This window comes from Pseudonaja textilis, chromosome 5 (genome assembly GCF_049901715.1).
Source record: "Pseudonaja textilis isolate UNSWEBS1 chromosome 5, rPseTex1.2, whole genome shotgun sequence".
NCBI lineage: Eukaryota > Metazoa > Chordata > Lepidosauria > Squamata > Elapidae > Pseudonaja > Pseudonaja textilis.
Window position 1 is genome coordinate 19,639,745 of NC_141994.1, and position 22,738 is coordinate 19,662,482.

A 22,738-nucleotide genomic window follows, 5' to 3' on the forward strand; every position below is an offset into this window, starting at 1 on the left:
GAGTCTGCAATGCATCCTAATGAGGGACAATTTTTGAAGATTTCCCCAATTGGTGACTTTAAAAGAAAACAAAAAGCCAACGGTATATTTTAGGTCTAGAAAATGATTCTAGAACGTCTTGGTTTAGGCTCTAAACCAAGGTACCTTTGAAATGGCCCTGTTCTTTTCTGTATCGTGATTCGCTGGCAGTAGGTGAGGACGGCTGAGGTTTCGGAGAGCGAGGACTCAGATGAGGGGCCTGCGTGTGATGCAGGGATGGGGCCAGGACCATCAGGGAGTGGAGCGCTGCCTTTGGAGATTGTGGAGGCTGGCAGCAGTAATGAGGAGGTCCCCGAGGAGCCTGGGCCCAGTGCGCACAGGGCTGCTCAAAAGAAAGAGCAGTTGCAGCAGCACGGGCTACTTGGGAGTAAGGCTGCAAGGTAATGGCCCCTCCCTTAAGAGATCAAAGCCAGCTGAGAAATCAGAGTTCTTTGCAGGAAGCAAAGAAGTTTTTGCACTCAAGCCTTGTGGAGGTTCGGAGTATCTTGGTTGGTGTTTGGAGACTCTTTATCTTTGAAATATTTCTTAGCAACTTTATCTAGTGTTCTTGGCATCCTTGGCAAGGCTCGTTCTTATCAGAGACAATTAGTTTGAAACAGCCTTTTAACCAGGAAGGAACGGAATTCATAAAGAATCATTAAAAGGTTTTGCTGTTACCTCCATTTCGTGTTTGTTTCCTTGGAACAAGGTTTGGGTCAGAACAATTTGCTTACTTGCCTTGCAATAGAAATTCTGCAGTTGCTCCATTCAAGAATTATTCTATTAAAAACTCAATTAGAATCTGTTTTTCTAAACACTCTTATTTTGTATCCCAAGAAAGGACAGCTGTTTGGCCTTCTTCCAATAACAAAGTTGGAAGGGACCTTCGAGGTCTTCTAGTCCAGTCTCCTGGTCAAGCAGAATGCCCTATACCATTCTGGACAAATGGTTGTCTAGCTTCTTCTTAAAAACCTCGTGTGATGGAGCATCCACGACTTCTGGAGGGAAACCGTTCCACTGATTAATTGGAAATTTCTCCTCAGTTCCAGGTTGGATCCATCTCTGAGGAATTTCCCTGCCCGTTCTTTCTTAGTCTATCCCTCAGGTGCTTTGGATAATAGGGTGGCCTCTTCTTCTCAAGTATGGAAAGACACCTATCACATCACTGATGGGGGTTCACAAGGGTTTGGGAGAGCCCCTAGCTAAGATTCTGCACAGTTGGGAGAACCCCCTAATCCCACTCCTGGCTGACCCTGCCCCATCCCTCCCCTCCCAGGAGTTCCCACCAGGCCTGTTTTGGATTCAGGTTCAAGATTTTTCTGTGTCCTCAGGATCCCCTGTGTCCATTCACTGCAGAAAATCTCCTGCAGAAAGCACAGCTCCGTAACAAAGTCCTTTCAGCTGTTTCAAGAAGGCTCTCCACACCCATTTGCACCACTCAGGTGACTCTGAGACCTCCGGGTGACCTCAACGACTTTCTAAAAGAATGCAAATAACCACTTGTCTGCAAGGAGTATAAATCCTTCCATTCCCCTCCATCCAGTCAGAACTGAAGAAGCTTCTTGGATGAGAAGCAAAACGACTTCAAAGAAAAACCAGAAAGTCCAGCTACCTCCTGAAAATGCACCTTTGGGACAGCCATGACCTGGATGCAAGGGTGGGATCCTACCGGTTCAGACCGGTTCTATAGAACTGGTTGTTATGATTCTACACAGTTCTGGCTGGCCCCGCCCCTCTCCACCCTCCCCTCTTCTCCAAGTCAGTCCTTATCATGCAGGAGCAACGTCACGTGCATGCCCGACATCGCTGACTGCATTATCCCCCACCCAGGTATTTCTTTCTTTTTTTTTCCTCTTGATGATCAGCTGTTCTGACGATCAGCTGTGCCAGGATCCCCCTCGCTGTCTTACTGCTTCATCCAGGAGGCTTCCCTGAGGCCCAGGAGGCAAAAAGGAACATGTAGGGTGTGTGTGCTGCGCCATCTCTCCTGCACACTCCATTTTTTTGTCTTCCTGCGCCTCATGGAAGCCTTCTGGAAGCAAAAATGCCCCCCCACTGGAGGCTTCCCTGAGGCCCAGAAGGCAAAAAGGGATGCACCGGGGGGGGGGGTGTTTGCTGCAAAAAAAGAAGCCACACCCACCCAGTCACATGGCCACCTAGCCACGCCCACAGAACCGATTGTTAAAATATTTGAATCCCACCCCTGCCTGGATGACTGAGAATCTCCATAGACAGTGCCATTGTAACTTTGAACGATCACTAAACTAAGGGTTGTAAGTGGAGTGTTACCTGTACCAGGTTGCTACTTAATGGTAAACAAACAAATAAAAGTAAATGAATGGCAGATTTACCTCTTAGATGCCTTCCTAGATCTTCCTGCTATGATTCAAATTGACCTCGTTTAAGATTTGCAAACGATTTCACCTTGTCCAATAATAAACCGATAATTCCTATTCAGTTTCCCTCTAGATTAGTAATTCTCAACCTGCCAAAAACAGAAACAAAAGGTACCTGGTCATTGTTAATAAAGCTCCATCAACAATACAGCATTCAGAACAAGAATAAAACATTGTTATTTTCCCGAAATTACAACTTGGTGCAAATTCTATGATTTGCAAAAGTAAGGGTATTTTTTCACAGTCCAAGTTGGAAGCTCGAGTTGGTGTTGATTAAGGATTGAGAAAAGCCCCTACTTTAGAGCCAGTCTACAGGTAGTTTGCCTGCTAGCAAGATGAATGGAGAATGAAAATTTCTCTCTTTGCGTGGAGAGAAAATGGCAGGCTCTGCTCGATTGACATTGGATACCTGGTAATTAACCCTTTTTCTGCCAAGGACCTTACCTGGAACTGCAGAAAAATCCATTGCCAAACAAGTAAAAATACAAATGTAATTTACTGACGTTATCGTTTATTACAGAATTAATAATAGTAGAACATGAAGAGAGATCCAGATTGCATCTCCTTCAGGGTATACTTACATTACGTACTAAATTACGTACGGGATATTTGTTCCCCCCAAATTCTTTTAATGCTTCCCAGCAAAACAGTATTTCAGTTATTCTTATAATACAAATGTTTATAATCCCTTTTTAAAAACAATTTTATTTGGGTTTTCACAAAACAAAAAGAAAAATAAAACATTTTTTTTTTTAGTGAACAGCATGGTTCCACATCTCCATACAGATAGAATTTCAATTACATGTTCATCTTTCATATTCAGTTTCTTATCTTATCATTACTTTATATATTCTGTATTTGTTTTTACTCAAATACCTCCCTCAGGCTTATTTTATAATTTTCTCATTCATTTTCAAATCTATTTCATTTCCTTTTCAAAATGTCCATATCTTCACGATCATTGTACTTATACTTTTATCTTTCCTGTTTACGATTTCACTACATATTCTTATATCACCATTTCCCAAAAATTTCCTCCACATTTCAAATATTACAAAACAAAACAAGGTCCCCTGTAATTACCATTTAGAATGTGACACCTATATATCTTATAATTAGTTCCCTTTCAAATCCCATTAAACATTCTTCTTTTAAATTGTCCCCTTAAACAATTATAACATTCATCACCTAAAAATGTTGATAATCCTTGATTTACAACCACTTGTGTAGTGACTGTTCTAAATTACAATGGCATAGAAAAAGTGACCTACTTTCATATGTGGTGGACCTGTAAAGAAGCCCAGAAATACTGGCAAAAAATTAGAAAATGGCTGGAGGAGATAACCAAAGAACAAATCGAATACAAACCAGAGTTCTTCCTACTAGGGATCTCTGATAAACATTTTCTTAAAAAGACGAAATATATAATAATTCATATTCTAACTGCGGCCAGATTAGCATTTGCCCAGTGCTGGAAATCATCCTGTTTACCTACAGATCAATTGGTCATTCAGAAAATATGTGACTGCGCAGAAATGGACAATTTAACCATAGCTCTTAAAAATAAAGAGTCTTCAGCATTTGATAATAATTGGAATGCGTGGTATAATTGGTTATATCAGAGATAAACTGTTCAATGAATAAAGGGTAATTTAAGCATAAATAGTGATAAGATGTGTATATTTAAAGTAAGGTAGGAGAATTGGATCTTGCAGACTGTCAAAAGGATATCTATCTGGTTTTAACGTATTTTCTTTTTCTTCCGTCTCTTTGTTTTTTTCTTTCTTTTATACTTCTTTTTCTCCTTTTTCGGTCGCAAGACCAGCAGTTTTTCCTCTCTCTTTCCCTTCTTTCTTTCTTCTTTTTCTCTCTCTGTTGCATATGTAATGTTGTTATGTTATTTTTTAATTGTAAATTCAATAAAATTTATTAAAAAAAAAGAAAAAGTGACTTACAATTGATTTTTACATCTACGACTGTTGTATGTGATCAAAATTCGGATGCTTGGCAACTGGCATGTATTTATGCCAGTTGCAGTGTCTTGGGGTTATGTGATCACCTTCTGTGATCTTTTTGGCAAGAAACTCAATGGGGAAGCAAGATTCACTTAATGAATCTAAGTGTTACAAAGTTGACAACTGCAGTGATTCATGGACAACTGTGGCAAGGAAGGTCATAAAACGTGTCAAAACTCACTTGATGTCTGTCTTGCTTAGCAGCAGAAATTTTGGTTCAATTGTGGTTATAAGTCAAGGATGTCCTGTATACTTTTTCTCACCTCATATTTAAGTGATTTGTTCACTAGGATTCCCAGATTTCTCTCACAATTAGATCCCTCAACATGGTAGATGCTGGGTTCAATGGAAGAAATGTAAGGTCATAGCAAATCTTCATCCCCTGTAAATGAAGCTCTGGAAGACTCTAGGTAGACTCTGTACCAGTGGTCTCCAAATTTGGCAACTATTAAACTTACGGACTTCTCAACTCCCAGAATTCCTCAGCCAGCTGGCCGGGGAATTCTGGGAGTTGAAGTCTACAAGTCTTAAAGTCATCAAGTGCTGAGAACCCTACTCTTTACAATGAAATGATGATGGGCCCAATCAAGGGTGTAGTTCAGGGGTCTTCAAACTTGACAGCTTTAAGACTTGTGGACTTCAACTCCCAGAATTCCTCCTCCAGTTGTGTTAGCTCAGGAGTTCTGGGAGTTGAAGTCCACAACCACAAGTCTTAAACTTGCCAAGTTTGAAGACCCTTGGTTTAGAAAGACTTGGGAATGCCAGAGTCCAGTGTGGAGTCACCCTAGGCAAATCAAACACCACATTGAATATCACAGCCTTCTCAGAAGACCAGGCCTGCACAAGAAGCCTTTTCTTCAGATAATAAGCAATTTCTCTCTGACCTGAGGCTGTAACAGGGCCTCTTCCCTTGAGAGAGGCAGGCAGAAATTGCACCTGCTTGAAGTTGGGTTGCATAACAGAGCCACAATCGGAGAACACAAGTCCTTTCTCTGTTGTGGTGACAGTGGAGATCTGTGATCCACGGAAGACCCTTCCTTGGAAAAGAACTTGGGTTGGTTTTCACCCCCTAGTAACACTAGAGAAGGGGCACCTGCATATTTTTTGAACACAGATGTCGAGCGCAATGTAAGGACAAAGACAAGATGGTGTGCTTGTAAGAAATGAAGGCCAGGAGGAATATTTCAAGTATTTTAATTTCAGCATTGCCAAGGATTTGAATATGCACATCATTTTTTATCAGATCCATTTCAATAACACAACAAAAACCCTTATCAGATTAACAAACTTTAACAAAGCTAAAGTTTTCCATTTTTTTTCTACCTTAAGCACAAAGTCCAGAAGAGGTTTCAAGCAGAAGCAAAGTTAATACTGTAGTATCCTTTTCTTTAATCGAAACAGTCAATTTAGCCACCTTCGCTAACTCCATCCATTTTTGCAGCCCTTTGTCCATTGTGGGAATCAAAATATCCTTCCATTTCTGTGTGTAATTCTTCCTTGGTCAGCACATATAATAGCAGAGTTCCATTGTTTTTCAAGTTCTTTATCCATTATGCCCAAGAGAAAAGTCTCCAAATTTATCTTTATAGTCCCCTTAAGAATCTTCTGTATTAAGAAATGAATGCTACTCCAATATTTCTTTGTTTTGTCACATGTCCACCATAAATGGTAAAAAGTTCAGAGCTGAGAAGATAAGGGCTCTGGAGGTTAAATTGTATGGCGAATGGTTGAGGGAATTTGGTATGTCTACACTATCGAAGAGAAGGATCAGGGCAGAGAGTCACTGAGAGCACTCGGTCTACTTATTCTCCACAGGACCAGAGGACAGGACAAGAAACTTGTTAAAAGAGAGATCCAACCTAGAACTACGGAGAAATTTCCTGACAGTGATTACAATTAATCAGTGGAAGTCTTGCCTGCAGAAGTTGTGATGTGCTCCATCACTGGAGGATTTTAAGAAGAGATTGGACAATCACTTGTCTGAAATGGTATAGGGCCATGATGGTGAACCTATGGCATGCATGCCACAGGTGGCATACAGAGCCATTTGTGCAGGCAGGCGAGCCCCAGTCAAACTTACCTGCACTGTGCATGTGCGCGCCTCCCAGCTCGTTTTCAGCCCATTTGAGGCCTTTTTCGGCCTCCCAGAGGCTGGAGGGAAGCCTCTGCAGCCTTTGGAGGCCAAAAAACGGGGCCATTTCATCACTTCCAATACTTCTGGTTTCGTCACTTCTGGTATTTGGAGATTTTGCTGTGTTTTCAAGTCTGAAATTCTTGCTCCTGCCCTGCCAAACTAATTACTTCATTTTGGCTTGATTGGACTTAAAGTGACATGTTGACCATGTTTTGGACTTAATTTTCTGCAGTCAAAGGCTGTTCCTGGGTGAGTTTTTCTCCAGACAGAAGGTAACTTGGACATTTGGGGCAAAGTTGGAGCTACTAAAGGGACTCTTATTATCTGACTGTGTTGCCTTTGTGCCATATCCCGGGTCATTACAGTAACTCTATTACCATGCAGTAGATGAAAAGAAGAATCCCTTTTGAAAATGCACAGATGGTTTGATTTTCTCCATTATACATGTGAGGTCCATAATCACAATCCCATTATCCAGCATTTTCCTCCCCACTAAGACTGGAAAATGTCAGCATTACCCCGTTTAACCATTTAATCAGATTTTTGCTGCTATTGGTAGCCTTTCTTTTCCAAGGATTTTTGTTGCTATGATAATGAGACCATGTGGGTCACAATGATTCATGTATTACTTTCAAAGCCAATAAACAGATCTTTTTATCGTATAAATATGGATGACAAGAAAAAGGAATTCTTCTTTAAAGAATCTTCAAATAGCTGTTGTTAATAATTGCTAGCAGGCCAAAAGTGTCTCTCCTGAGGGATTTTGTTTCCTTTTTCCTGTCATAACATATTTATACTATAAGATTTAGTAGGTTCTTATTCCAGTGGTACTTCTCTTTCTGTTGTTTATACCAGATTAAAAAAAACAAAACAGTTTCTCGCAGACATGCCAGTAGATTAAAACTGTAGAAAGATGAGGTCCTACTGCTACAGGAAGGTTGATGGGAAAAAAAAGATAATTGGGTGGGTGAATTGTCATAAAAGCCCCTTTGTCTATCTGTATTTTTTGTTTTTGTTTTTTTAAGAAAAATGGTTTGCATTGAGGTTTGGCAATATTGAGAAGTCTGGGTTTACCAGTTCCTTGAGTCTCCATCTTCACTTTGGACTGACTCATAATTGTTAGGAGAAGGGTTAATTGGGGGAAAACTAGACCATGATTGCTGGCCTCTAGGGATATTTAAATGAAATCCAATTTCCACTTTCAGAGAAGCTCCCGGCAAGAGCAGAATCCAGGGAGGCGTCAACGAGCAGATCTCAGACTAGAGACACAATTACATAAATACATCTGTATCTCTAAAGCCGCCAAACAAACCCCCAATTATCCAGCCTCTTGGAAAGATGGAAGGAAAAAATCCGTGGCTTTAAAGTGGGTCTTTTAATTTTTTTTTGCATTGCTGAAGTCCAATTCTTGGGGCATGGAAGGTTTCCTTCTTGCCAGCTATGAGGAGTTTAAACTAGCCTAGCAGTGATGTCTGAAACTCTCTTGTTGGATAACTTTATACCTGGAGATGGCAAAAACTGAAGGATTGCATTTACTGCCAAGCGCTGGACTGAAGCTTGGCAGAACTCACGGTTGATTGGGGGTTTGTTTATCTGATTAAGAAAGACATTTAGGAAAGATGGTTTGCTAGTTGTCACTTCTTACAAACTTGGAAGACACAATGGCTTCACCAAACCCCATTTTTTTCCTGCCCAGATCATCACATTGCACAACTGATCAGCCAGCAAAAATAATTTCAACAACTGCTTCTTTTTTCCAGGGTCTTTGCTTTGATTAGAAGATTAAAGCAATGAACTTGTTCACACCTCTGCTTAGAACCTGACAGGTGTATTAGTTTATAAGTCCCAAGACCCATCCTAGGACCAATGAAGCTTCTGACGTTGCTTTTAGAAGGACAAAAGTCTTTAAATCTCAGCATTCAAGGTCTTGATTTTGTTTGAGTTATTATATTGGCACATTTGCAGTGGGATGTCACTTATCTCCAGAGGTGCTATTAGCAACTTGTTTCTTGTGAATAAAAATACAAACAGGTAAAGGTTTTCCTTGCACATACGTGCTGGTCGTTTCCGGCTCTAGGGAGTGGTGCTCATCTCCATTACAAAGCCGAAGAGCCAAAATGGTCTGAAGATGTCTCCGTGGTCATATGGCCAGCAGGGCTAAACGCCAAAGGTGCACGGAACGCTGTTACTTTCCCACCAAACGGGTCCTTATTTTTCTACTTGCATTTTTTTACATGCTTTTGAACTGCTAGGTTGGCAGAAGCTGGGACAAGTAAAGGGAGCTCGCTCCGTTATGTGGCGCTAGGGATTCGAACCGCTGAACTGCCAACCTTTCTGACTGACAAGCTCAGCATCTTAGCCACTGAACCACCGCGTCCCTCATAACATGTCTTTAAATCAGCCTTTAAAATTACATCCTTGTAGCTGTGTTAGGGAAGAGGTTGGCAAGGACAGGAAAAAATGTGATTCTTCAGTTCTCTGTTAAGTCACATAGAAACATTTACTTCACCCCAAAACTTCAAAGAAAAACAAGAAAGTCCAGCTGCCACATGAAAAAGCACCTTTGGGACAACTGTGACCTGGACGACTGAGAATCTCTACAGACTTTTAGCTATACAATTTGGGATGAACACCCTTGGAATGGTGTGGGAGTAGGAATGGATTTCCAGAGGGGAAAAAATTGTAGACTAAAGGAACTATTTGAACTACTCAAGTGACCCTGAGGACATAGATAAATCTCCAAGTGGCCTCAATGCCCCTCTAAAAGGATGCAAATGACCAGGTGTCTGCAAGGAATATAAATCTTTCCATTCCCCACCATCCAGTCAGAGTTGAAGAAGCTTCTTGGATGAGAAGCGGAACATCTTCAAAAGAACAAACAAGGAAGTCCGGTTGTCTCTTGCAAAAAGCACCTTTGGGACAACCAAGACCTGGATGACTAAGAATCTCTACAAACTTTAGGGTATTTTGGGGTCGTTGGTGCAAATAAACAACCATCAGTTTAGAAACCTAGCTCATATCCATTTTTATATTGTCTTTGGATTCTAAACATAGGAAGGCTGAGCAAGATCTTGGTTTCCCGTCGTGAAGGAGCGTCCATAAAATTCATTTAAATACTGAAGTTGTGTTTCTGTCAGGACTTGATTTAATGGAAAGCTAAAAGTCTGCAGAGATTCTCCATCATCCAGGTCATGGTTGTCCCAAAGGTGCTTTTTTCAGGAGGCATCTGGACTTTCTTGGGTTTTTTTTTGAAGACATTTCGCTTCTCATCCAAGAAGCTTCTTCATCTCTGACTGGATGATGGGGAATGGAAGGATTTATATTCCTTACAGAAAGCTGGCTATTTGCATCCTTTTAGAGGGTGCTTGAAGCACTTGGAGGTTTATCTGTGTCCTCAGGATCACCTGAATGGTACAAATGGTTCCTGTGGTCTGCAATTTTTCATCCTATCCTATCCTATCCTATCCTATCCTATCCTATCCTATCCTATCCTATCCTATCCTATCCCATCCCATTCCATTCTGCAGGACTGCAGAAAAAACAATTACTACCAAACTGCCTTCAATCGAGAACCTGTATACTGCACGAGTCAAAGAGGGCTGTGAAAATATTTACAGACTCCTCACATCCCGGACATAAACTGTTTCAACTCCTTCCCTCAAAACGACGCTATAGAACAACTAGCCATCACTCTGCTAAACAAATAATTCCCTCAACACTTTCCCACTATTTACAAAGTCTGCACTACTATTATTGTTAATCTTCTCATCACTCCTTATCACCCATCCCCTCCCACTTGCGACTGTAAGATTGTAACTTTGTCGCTTGTATCCTTACAATTTATATTGATTGTTTCCTAGTATGATTTGATTGCTTATTGTACCCTACGACTGTTATTAAGTGTCGTACCTTATGATTCTTGACTCTTGATGAATGTAACTTTTATGTACACTGAGAGCATTTGCACCAAGACAAATTCCTTGTGTGCCCAATCACTTGGCCAATAACGAATGCTATGCTATGCTATGCTATGCTATGCTATGCTATGCTATGCTATGCTATGCTAATTCTGTCCTGTCCTATCCTATCCTATCCTATCCTATCCTATCCAAATCCATTCCTAATCCCACACCATTCCAAGGGTGTCAGAAAAAAACCTCCCAAGTAAGTCCAGTTGGCCGATTTGAAGGAAAGTTTAATCTTGTGCCGATCCTACCCCGATCTTCCTCTACCGCCCGCCCCCACCCCACCCCGCCCCGCTTTTTCGTTCTCCAAAAAACTTCACATCGGCTGAAGGGAGAGGGAGCGAGCGAGCGAGCCAGCGGGGGCATATCCCTCCCGCAGCCCAATTTACAGGCGTTTCCAGCCGCTAGCCTTTTAGGGCTCTCCCGGCGGGCCGGAGGCTGCGGGGCGAGGCTCCAACCGGGCCCGCCCTCCTCCGCGATCATTCCCGCCCCGCGCCGGCGCCCTTCTCCGGCCCGAGGAAAACCCGGCCCCGCCGAGGGATGTCCGGCAAGGGAGGCGAAGGCGCCGCTGGAGAGGAAGGGGCGCAAGCGGATCAGGAGGAGGAAGAGGAGGAGGGGGAGGTGGTGGAAGTCCGGCTGGGCGATCGCCGCTTCCCGCCGGTGCGCAAGAAGCGCCTGATCGAGCAGAGCGATTACTTCCGCGCTCTCTACCGCTCGGGCATGCGGGAGGCGGCTGCGGGGGGCGCCGGGTTGGCGGTGCAGCAGCTGCGCGGCGGGCTGAGCGAAGCCGGCCTGGCTCGGGTGCTGCAGTTCATCGAGACGGCGCGGCTGGCCCAGGAGGAGCCGCCCGAAGCCGGAGCGCTGGCCGAGCTGGTGGAGGCCGCCTCTTTCCTGCAGGTGACGCCGCTCCTGCGCCTGCTGCGCTCCCGGGTGCGGCTGCCCAACTGCCTGGAGCTGCATCACCTGGCGCAGGTGTACGGGCTGCCCGAGCTGCGCGAGGCTTGCCTCGACTTCATGGCCGGCCGGCTGCATCAGCTGCTGGCCCGGCCCGAAGCTCGCCTGCCGTTCCTGTTGCCCGACGCCCTGGCGCGCCAGCTGCGCCAGCGCCGCCACCGGGGCCGGCCGGCTCTGCTTCTCCTGGGCAGTTTCCCGGACCGGCCGCCTCTGCTGCGCTACGAGGAGGAGAAGCGGCGCTGGGAGCCCCTGCCGCCCGCCGAGCCGCCCGCCGACCTGCTCCAGGTGCGCGGCTTCGGCTGGGCGGTGTTGGACAACTACTTGTTCGTGGTGGGAGGCTACCGGCTGAGCAGCCAAGAGATCGCAGCCGCGCACCGTTACAACCCCTGGCTGAACGAGTGGCGCCAACTGGCCTCCATGAACCAGAAGAGGTAAGGCTGCCCGTTTAATGAAGAGAGGGACTAGGGGAGACAGGAGAGCGGGGTTCCAACATCTCAGGGGCTGCCCCCCAAAAGAGGGAGCCCAGCTATTCTCCAAAGCCCCTAAAACAATCTAGAACCAAGGAGGACTTTCCTAACAGTTAGACCAATTCATGAGGGGGACAACTTGCCTCCAGAAAGGCTCCAACACTGGGAGTTTTTAAGAAGAGATTGGGCAACCTCCAAGGTCCCTTCCAACCCTGTTATTCTGAGTTTGGTGCGCATCCATTCTAATATCTGGTGGAGAATATCAGTGAGCAGGTATGAGGCTATATAGAGAATGAAATTCCTGCTCAAGTGTATTTCTGGAGTTCAATGTAGAAACACATGGTGTAGGTTCTCCTGCTTGAGCAGGGGCTGGACTGGAAGTCCCCCAAGATCCCTTCCTGATTCTGTTCTGTTCTGTTCTGTTCTATTCTACTCCATCCCATCCCATATTTTCTGTTATGTTCTGTTCTGTTCCGTCCCGTTCCGTCCCGTCCCGTCCCATCCCATATTTTCTATTCTATTCTATCCTATTCTATCCTATTCTATCCTATTCTATCCTATTCTATCTTATCCTATCCTATTCTATTCTACTCCATCCCATCCCATCCCATCTTTTCTGTTCTATTCTATTCTGTTCTGTTCTGTTCTGTTCTGTTCTGTTCTATTCTATTCTACTCCATCCCATCCCATATTTTCTGTTCTATTCTGTTCTGTTCTGTTCTGTTCCGTTCCGTCCCGTCCTGTCCCATCCCATATTTTCTATTCTATTCTATTCTATTCTATTCTATTCTATTCTATTCTATTCTATTCTATTCTATTCTATTCTATCCTATCCTATCCTATCCTATCCTATTCTACTCCATCCCATCCCATCCCATATTTTCTGTTCTGTTCTGTTCTGTTCCGTTCCGTCCCGTCCTGTCCCATCCCATATTTTCTATTCTATTCTATTCTATTCTATTCTATCCTATCCTATCCTATCCTATCCTATCCTATCCTATCCTATCCTATCCTATTCTACTCCATCCCATCCCATATTTTCTGTTCTATTCTGTTCTGTTCTGTTCTGTTCCGTTCCGTCCCGTCCCGTCCTGTCCCATATATTCTATTCTATTCTATTCTATTCTATTCTATTCTATTCTATTCTATTCTATTCTATTCTATTCTATTCTATTCCATTGTATTCTATTCCATCTCCATATTGTCCCATAATCAGCCCTGACCATCCTTTGGAAGGACAGATGCTGAAGCTCAAACACTTCGGCTGCCTAAGGAGAAGAGAGTAGAAATCGTCGTACGAGTTCGGTGGATAGCTCGAGAAAGAATAGATTTGAGAAATAAATACTTAATCAAACATTAACTAAAGGACTTAAATACTGCAGAATCAGGAGGGCAGCATAACAACATTGACGGAAGTGAATGCAAAATTTCTGAATGCTTGGTATGTGCATGGAATGTTTTTTATGAAGCTTGCAGGGTGGGCGGCTAAATAAAATGAAAAGAGTTGTATCACTCGCTCAATCTGGTTGTTGAAAGAAAACATTGGGCTGGAAATATTTGTGCCTTAACCTTCAATTTCTCCAAATGTCTTTTTTTCCCCCCTCCCCTAGGGCTAATTTTAAGCTCTTGGCTGTGAGTGGAAAACTATATGCCGTCGGGGGCCAATCCCTCTCCAGCATTGAGTGTTACCACCCCGAGCAGGATGGCTGGACTTTTGTGGCACCTTTACCAGCTCCCCTTGTGGAGTTCTCGGCATGTGAATGCAAGGAGAAGATATATGTCATGGGAGGCTACACGCCAAGAGGTAAGAAGTAGCAGGGACCGCAGATAGTCATACAGTCGTACAGATAGTCCTCGGCTTCATATTACCCTATTCTAGAATAGAGTAGAGTAGAGTATAGAGTAGATTAGAGTAGAATATAGAGTAGAGTAGAGTAGAGTAGAGTAGAGTAGAGTAGAATAGAATAGAATAGAATAGAATAGAATAGAATAGAATAGAATAGAATAGAATAGAATAGAATAGAATAGAAGTGTGGTTAGACACACAAGGAATTTATCTTGGTGCAAATGATCTCAATATACATAAAAGAAAAGATACATTCATCAAGAATCATCAGGCACAAGACTTAATGATAGTCATAGGGTGCAATAAGCAGTCAAATCATACTAGGAAACAGTCCATATAAAATGGAATAGAAGAGAAGAGTTGGACGGGACATTGGAGGTCTTCTAGTCCAACCACCTGCCTAGGCAGGAAACCCTATACCATTTCAGACAAAGGGTTATGCAATCTCTTCTTAAAAACTTCCAGCGTTGGAGCATCCACAACTTCTGGAGACAAATTGTTCCACTGATTAATTGTTCTAACAGTCCGGAAATTTCTCCTTAGTTCTAGGTTGCTTCTCTCCTTGGTTAGTTTCCACCCATTGCTTCTTGCCCTGCCTTCAGGTGCTTTGGAGAATAGCTGGACTCCCTCTTCTTTGGGGCAGCCCATAAGATATTGGAAGACTGCTATCCTGTCTCCCCTGGTCCTTCTCTTCACTAGACTAAGCCATTCCCAGTGCCTGTAACTGTTCTTCTTATATTTTAGCCTCCAGCCCCCTAATCATCCTGGTTGCTCTTCTCTGTACTTTTTCTAGAGTCTCAACGTCTTTTTTACATCATGGTGACCAAAATCGGATGCAGTACTCTAGGTGGGGTCTTACTAAGGCTTTATAGAGTGGTATTAGTACCTCACGTGATCTTGATTCTTATCCCTCTGTTTATGCAGCCAAGAACTGTGTTGGCTTTTTTTGCACTTACAACAGTTCATATAGTGACCGTTCAAAGTTACGACATCCAAGTTACAACTTATGACTGTTTCTTGCTTAGCGACCCATCAAAATTACAACGGCCATGAAAAACGTGACTTGCAACCATTTTACATACTTGTGACCATTGCGGCATCCCCGTTGTCACATGATTTCCATTCAGATGCTTGACATCTGGGTCACATTTACGATGGTTGCAGTGTCCCTGCGGTTATGTGACCCCCTTTTGTGACCTTCTTTCAGGCAAAGTAAATGGGGAAGCCAGACTCACTTAACAACCATGTTAGTGATTTAACAACTGCAGGGATTCACTTAGCAAGGGTGGTACAGTGGCCTAGAGCTCTTGCCTCCCAATCAAGAGACTCTGATTTCCTAGGTAGAGGCAGGCATTTCTCTCTCTGGGCACTATGAGAATATATACTGAACAAAACTTCGCACTGGCAACAGGAAGGGCATCCGGCCCTTCAGCTCCATTCAGTTGCCCAGACTCCACCCTGTGAGGAATTATCAGGTCATTAAATGACAAAAAATGTGATTCACTTAGCAAACGTGGCAAGAAAAGTCAAAACTCACTTAACAAATTTCTCACTTAGCAATGTAAATTTTGGGCTCCATTGTGGTCATAAGTTGAGGACGACTTGCATTAAGTAGTCATACAGGAGCTTCTGTGGCGCAGTGGTCAGGAGTGCAGTATTGCAGGCTACTTCTGCTACAGCCAGCTGCCTACAGTTTGGCACTTCAAATCCCACCAGACTCAAAGTTGACTCAGCCTTCCATCCTTCTGAGGTGGGTAAAATGAGGACCCCGATTGTTGGGGGGGGGGGCAATAGGCTGACTCTGTAAACTGCTTAGAGAGACCTGTAAAGCACTGTGAAGTGGTATATAAGTCTCAGTGCTATTGCTATTCCTTCCTTCCTTCCTTCCTTCCTTCCTTCCTTCCTTCCTTCCTTCCTTCCTTCCTTCCTTCCTTCCTTCCTTCCTTCCTTCCTTCCTTCCTTCCTTCCTTCCTCTTCCTTTTCTTATTCCTTTCTCACTCTCCTTCCTGGTGGTGCAGTGAGTATTGTAGGCTGACTGCCCACTGTCAGGAGTTCAATCCTGACAGGCTGAAGGTCGATTCGACCTTCCATCCTTCCGAGGTGGGTAAAATGAGGACCCAGATTGCTGGAGGCAATAGGCTGACTCTGTAAAACTGCTTAGAGAGGGCTGTAAAGCACTGTGAAGCGGTATATAAGTCTAAGCGCTGGTGCTATTAAGCTTTCTTTTTCTCTATTGCAGACCGGAATCTGAATATCTGGGAATATTGCCCCATCTCTGACAAGTGGACTAACTTTGAAACCTGCGGAACGCACATCCGCAAGCAGCAAATGTTATCAGTGGAGGAGACCATCTACATAGTGGGCGGCTGCAGCCACGACTTGGATTCCAATAAAAGACCGGGTCAGAATGAGGATATGTTAACTGTGCAGTCTTACAATGTGGTTACCAAAGAGTGGCTCTACCTCAAGGAAAACACATCAAAATCGGGTCTTAACTTGACTTGCACTTTGCACAACGATGGAATTTACATCCTGAGCAGAGATATTATTTTGTCCACAAGCTTGGAGCACCGGGTTCTTCTAAAATATAATATATTTTCAGACCGGTGGGAGTCGCTGAGAAACTTCCCTACCCCTGGACAAAATATGTTGATCTGTTCCTTGTATTTCCCAAATCTGATCTGAATTCCATGCATGGCAGAACAGAAATTTCTCTTCATCTGTTCACCAATTCTTTTGCACAGTGGCTCCCAACTTTGGCCACTTTTAAGATGCATAAACTTCATTTCCCAGAATTCCTCAGCCCAGCATGGAATTCTGAGAGCTGAAGTCCACATGTCTTAAAAGCATTCAGGGCTGGGAAACTCTGCTTTTACAGAATGTTTAAGTTACGATGCTCAAAATGTCACTATTGCAATGGATAAAGTCGGAGGAGACAGGAAAAAATGAGTACAGATGCAAAGGGATGTGGATCATAGACCATAGAATAACAGAGTTGGAAGGAACCTTGGAGGTCATCTAGTCCGACCACCTGCTCAAGCAGGAGGGTCTATTCCAAATATTAGCCTCTATCTAGGATTGAACTCACAATCTCCTCTGGCTTCATTGCATGTGATGTTAAGCTTGTTTAACATCAGAGAGAACACGGTGAATAAATTTACTGTTTCTTATTGATGGCATCATTTTCCATCAAACTTGAAATATTCTTCCACCGGCTTTTTCCAAAACATTTTGGCTGAGGAGATTAAATAAACCTCATCACCACCAGGGATATGATTTTGACTAGCGATGTGATTAAAGCCACACTGCTTTATATATATCCATATCTTGACTTTTTGGACATCTCCAAAAGCCCAGAGAGATTGAATGGGAATAATTACTTTGAAAATAGAAGGGGATCTTCTATCTTCATTCTCTCCATTAACTATTTAGATGAGGGAATAGAAGGGGAACTTACCAAATTTGCAGATGATACTAAGCTGGCAGGAATAGCTAACACCCAAGAAGATAGGCTCAAGATCCAGATGGATCTTGACAGACTAGAACACTGGGCCATATCTAACAAAATGAAATTCAGTGTAGAGAAAAGTAAAGTCCTACACTTAGGCAAGAATAACCAAAAGTACACAAATAGACTGGGTGAAACCAGGCTCAATAGCAGTAACTGTGAGAGGGATCTTGGAGTCTTTGTGGACAACCAGCTAAATAGGAGCCAGCACTGTGCAGCAGCAGCCAAAAAAGCTAATGCAATCCTAAATTGCATTAACAGAGGGATACAATCAAGATCAAGGGAGGTACTAATACCACTCTACAAAGCCTTAGTAAGACCACGTCTAGAGTACTACATCCAGTTTTGTTCACCGCATTACAAAAAAAATGTTGAGACTCTAGAAAAAGTGCAGAGAAGAGCAACCAGGATGATTAGAGGACTGGAGACTAAAACATATGAAGAACGGTTACAGGAACTGGGCTTGGCTAGTCTAGTAAAGAGAAGGACCAGGGGAGACATGATAGCAGTCTTCCAATATTTGAAGGGCTGCCACAGGGAGGAAGGGGTCAAGCTATTTTCTAAAGCACTTGTAGGTCAGACAAGGCATAATGGATGGAAACTGATCAAGGAGAGATTCAACCTGGAAATAAGGAGAAACTTTCTGACAGTGAGAACAATCAACTCATGGAACAGAAGTTGCCCTTGGAAGTTGTGGGAGCGCCATCACTTTGGACCTTCAAGAAGAGATTGGACTGCCATTTGTCAGAAATGATGTAGGGTCTCCTGCTTGGATGGGGGGTTTGGACTAGATGACCTATAAAGTCCCTTCCAACTGTGATTATCTGTTATCTGTTATCCTCAAGATCATTTAATGAACATAAATGAAACATACGTTGGATACCCACTCATGAGAATATGTGATTGGGAAGATGGCAGGATTTGAGCAGAAGAAAAAGGCTTATTTTCAGGACTGAAAATTGTAACTAGTCTTTGGTATACTATAAGCCTATGTGAAGTTTCCCTTTTGACATGCCACCGTGAGGTGGACCTCAAAAGTGACTTAGAATCATAGAATCATAAGGCTGGAAGCAGTGGTGGGATTCAAATTGTTGATTCTGTGGGCGTGGCTTGGTGGGCATGGCTTGGTGGACATAGCGTGGCTTGGTGGGCGTGGCAGGGGAAGGATACTGCAAAATCCACATTCCCCCCCCCCCCAACCTGCTTTCCAGCTCCGTTCTCCTCTGCAGGGCAACAAAAGAAGACCCAGCCGGTCAGCTGGGACTCAATGGGAGGCAGAGAATAGATAGGGGCGGGGCCAGTCAGAGGTGGGATTTGCTGGTTCTCCAAACTACTCAAAATTTCCTCTACCGGTTCTCCAGAACCTGCTGAAGACCACCTCTGGCTGGAAGGGACCTGTGAATTCTTCTAGTTCAATGCTTTTCAAAAAGTCATAGCTTCCCCTCCGCCTGCCCCCCACAACTTCTGGGTACAGTTTTGTGTTGTGGCTCCAGAATTCCCTCTGTGTTTTTTCATTAAAAAGTTCCTTCAAATTGCAGTCTGATGTCAATTCCAGAAGTGCTTCTTGCTCTTGAAAAGTCAAGAGTTCACAGCATAGTCCAGAAGTTGCTAATCTTAAACACTCAAAGAGCCAGAAAGGTCCTAACCGGAAGCCCCCCCTCCCCATTCTATTCTGGAGCCAACCAGAAGTCCTGTTCCCCCACCATAGAGTCTCCTCTTAGTGTGGTGTCTTTTCCTCTGCAGACCAAAAGTCTGGTTCCCCCATCATAGAGTCTCCTCCTAGCACGGCATCCTTCAACCGAAAGCTCTATCAATTGTGGAGCCAACCAGTGACATGGAGCCTCAGCAGAGGGGTGAAAGAGTCACATGTGGCTCCAGAGCCATGGGCTGCTGACTCCCGGCATAGTCTATAATGAAGGGCGATGCAACCCTGAATTCCAATATCACATCCTCTTAACATGGAAAATGCAACGCAAAATCGGTGTGCAGTTTTTCCAAGTCCAACCACTTGCTCAAGGCAGGAGGCTTATACCATCCAGTTAAAATGGTTCTCTAGTCTATTTTTTAAAAAAAATACCCACTGATGGATATCCACTCTCACCTCTGGGAGGCAAGTTACTCCACTGATTAATTGTTTTCACTGTCAAAAAAGTTCTCCTTATTTCTGGGCTTTATCTCTCTTTGACAAGCTTCCACCCCATTTGTGTTGCCCTTTGATGCCTTAAGTTAGAGGTCTCACTATCATATATATATATATCAAAACTGGATGCGGTATTCTAAGTGTGGTCTTACTAAGGCTTTATAAAGCGATACTAACACTTCACGTGACTTTGATCCTATCCCTCTTGTTAATGAAACCTAGGACTGTGTTGGCTTTTTTGGCAGCTGCAGCACACGGCTGGCTCATAGTTAAAGTGATTATCTATTACCACTCTCCACCATCTGCCTTTTAGCGTCTTACCATGCTTTGGGGTAAACAGATCTAACCTGAAAGTTATTGGAAACGTAGCAACTTATCCAGGGGTGGGATTCTACCGGTTCGGACCACTTCAGTCGAACTGGATGTTACAATTCTGCACAGTTCAGAGAACCGGCAAATGGTGACCCTGGCTGGCCCCGTCCCTCTCTGCCCACTCCTCCCCTTCCCCTCCCCTCCCAGTCACTCCTTATCACGCATGCCCAGCATCACGCACATGCGCAACATCGCTGAGTGCATTCTCCCATGCCCAGTCACTCCTTAAGGTACTTCTTGTTTTTCCTCCCAATGATCAGCTGTTCTGATGATCAGCTGTGCCGCTGTCTTACTGCTTCGCCCAGGAGGCTTTCCTGAGGCCCAGGAGGCCCAAAAAAGGAGCATGGGGGGAGGGGTTCTGCAAAAAAGCCACGCCTACCCAGTCCCCTGGCCACACCCACCTAGCCACTCCCGCCTAGCCATGCCCACAGAACCGGTAGTAAAAATATTTGCATCCTACCCCTGATTGTCTCTCTCCCTCAGTGGTCTTCCCTCAAAGCAAAACTTTTTCCCTGTCTCCCTTTGTTCCTTGCGTGTCTCCTGATGCATCCTCATTGCCTTCCTCCAGTTTCGCTGGCTTCGGAAAACGTCCGTTACTTGATGTGAGTCTCACCAAAGGAGAGTCGGGGTCGTGCGGTTCCCTTATCTGCGATTGGGAAACGCGATGGGGCTGAAATGGCCTTTTTGCCTTTTGCTGATTCATGCCCCCAACTGCTCTTGCAGGGGTGAACTGAAAATATCTTCTCTTTCTTGCAGATAATATTTGGAGGTTGTTCTTTCCCCTTTAATCCCTGATTTCTAAATGCACAAGATTGCATTTGTCTCGGTTCAGTTCTTTTCTTAAGAAGAGGTTTGATAGCTGTTTGCTTGGAATGTAGAATGGGAAGGGACCTTGGAGGTCTTCTAGTCCAACCCCTTTCTCAAGCAGGAAGCCCTATATCAGTGGTCGCCAACTGGTGGGCTGGGGACCGCTGGTGGTCTGCGAGAAAATTTTGGTGGTCTGCAGAGAAATATCCCCCCCCCAAAGCAATTAATCCAGGCTGTGGGGGAACACAAGGCTGCACTGCCCACATGGCCCACCCACCCACTGGCCCCCACCCTTCGGCCGAGCGCAAACCTTACCTTGAGAAGAGCCATGCAAGCTGGAACTGGAAGGTAAGACCAATGGCGGGGGAAGGAAATCCGCCCTGGGGTGGCTTGCTGACGTTGGTGGGAAAGTCGGTCCCATATTCCAGAGCTGCAGGAGTCACAGGACTGGCCCTTTGGTCATCCTGGAGTAGCTCCACTTGGGTGTACCGGCCTGCCATGGACTGGAGGAGCTGCTCTGGGATGACCAAAGGGCCAGTCCTGTGACTACTGCAGCTCTGGAATATGGGACCGACTTTCCCACCAACATCAGCAAGCCACCATCAGTCAAAATTCATATTAGTGGTCCACGGGATTTAAAATATGAGTTTGGTGGTCCCTGAGGTCCAAAAGGTTGGCAACCCCTGCCCTATACATTTTCAGGCAAAAGGTTGTCCAATCACATCTTTAAAACTTCCAGTGTTGGAGCATTTACAACTTCTGGTGGCAAGTTATTCCACAGATTAATTGTTCTCACTGTCAGGAAATTTCTCCTTAGTTCTAGGTTGCTTCTCTCCTTGATTAGTGGTAGAGTATAGAGTCTCCTGCTTGAGCAGTGGGTTGGACTAGAAGACCTTCAAGATCCCTTCCAACTCTGTTGCTCTGTACTCTTCTACTTTCAAAGTCCATTTTTTAAAAGAACCCTTTCAGTGTCTTGAATTGCATTTTAGGGTAGAAGCAATTGGAACAATTCTTTTTAGTCTGCAATAAGTTTTCTCCTACCTCTTTATTCACCGTTTTAAGAAATAAAATACTCCTGGTAAAAACCACATGGTGCATTTGGTGTATTTTCATAGAGGAGGAGGTGTAACAAGCATATTCATCTTGTCCATGGAGATTCTCAGTCATCCAGGTCATGGTTGTCCCAACTGGACTTTCTGATTTTTTTTTCTTTGAAGATGTTTCACTTCTCATCCTAGAAGTTCCTTCAGCTCTGACTGGCTGGACTGAACCATCCAGTCAGAACTGAGGAAGCTTCTTGGATGAGAAGTGAAATGTCTTCAAAAGAAAACCAGAAAGTCCAGTGGCCTCTTAGGAAAAAACAAATACCATCAGGACAAGCATATTCATCTAAACTTTAGTTTAATTTACTTTATTGTCATTGCGTCTTGTACAAGGAAATCAAGCACCATCTTCAGTGCACATTGTGACCATGAAACTAAACACAAACACACATCCTTCACACTCCACACATTGAATTGAAAACCCGCAACACTGCACCAACATTGCACTATACAGCAGAATTCAAAAGAGCTACTGCCCTGGGATAGAAGCTGTTTTTCAGCCTATTTGTGCTTGTTTTAATATTCTGTACCATCTGCCAGATGGTACTAGTTCAAAAAAAGGGGTGCCCAGGATGAGATGGATCTTTGATAAAAATGTTTTGAATTTTCTTAAGGCAGCGGGAACTATAAAGCTCTTCCAAAGAGGGGAGAGGGCAACCCATGATCCTCTGTGCAAGGAAGTTCACCCTCTGGAGTGCTTTCCTATCTGCCACTTGCATTTGGCAAACCATACAGAGGTGCAGTAAGTTAAAATGCTCTCTATGGTGCAGCGGTAGAAGGTCACCAGCAGTTTTTCATTCACTTGTTGTTTTCTGAGAAGCCTCAGGTTGTATAATCTCTGCTGGGCCCTTTTGACCAGGGCTGCAATGTGAGCACCCCAGGTCAGGTCCTCTTTTAGGATAACACCCAGAAACTTAAAACTGACCACTTGCTCCACTCCGTCTCCATGGATAAGCAAGGGCTGGATGTCTGATCTGTTCCTTTCATCTGTTCCTAAAGTGCACAACTTTTAA

At 44.1% G+C, this 22,738-nt stretch overlaps 2 protein-coding genes across 2 annotated transcripts in view; both read left to right on the forward strand.

The window, feature by feature from the left end:
* Nucleotides 1–22,738, forward strand: part of CCDC91 (coiled-coil domain containing 91) — a 539,477-nt gene that overhangs the window by 180,386 nt on the left and 336,353 nt on the right. The window lies entirely within an intron of this gene.
* KLHL42 (kelch like family member 42) lies at nt 10,987–16,962 on the forward strand. The gene is made up of 3 exons (XM_026702111.2): nt 10,987–11,913; nt 13,560–13,753; nt 16,035–16,962. Exons 1-3 carry the CDS (start codon nt 11,069–11,071, stop codon nt 16,478–16,480), a joined length of 1,485 nt encoding a protein of 494 aa, XP_026557896.1. The 5' UTR covers nt 10,987–11,068; the 3' UTR covers nt 16,481–16,962.

Bases quoted from the DNA above. Each gene is read 5' to 3' on its own strand.
- KLHL42 (XM_026702111.2), top strand. From the start codon at position 11,069: ATGTCCGGCAAGGGAGGCGAAGGCGCCGCTGGAGAGGAAGGGGCGCAA. The intron at 11,914-13,559 runs GTAAGGCTGCCC...CCCCTCCCCTAG, and splicing joins GCCTCCATGAACCAGAAGAG to GGCTAATTTTAAGCTCTTGG. The intron at 13,754-16,034 runs GTAAGAAGTAGC...TCTCTATTGCAG, and splicing joins GGGAGGCTACACGCCAAGAG to ACCGGAATCTGAATATCTGG.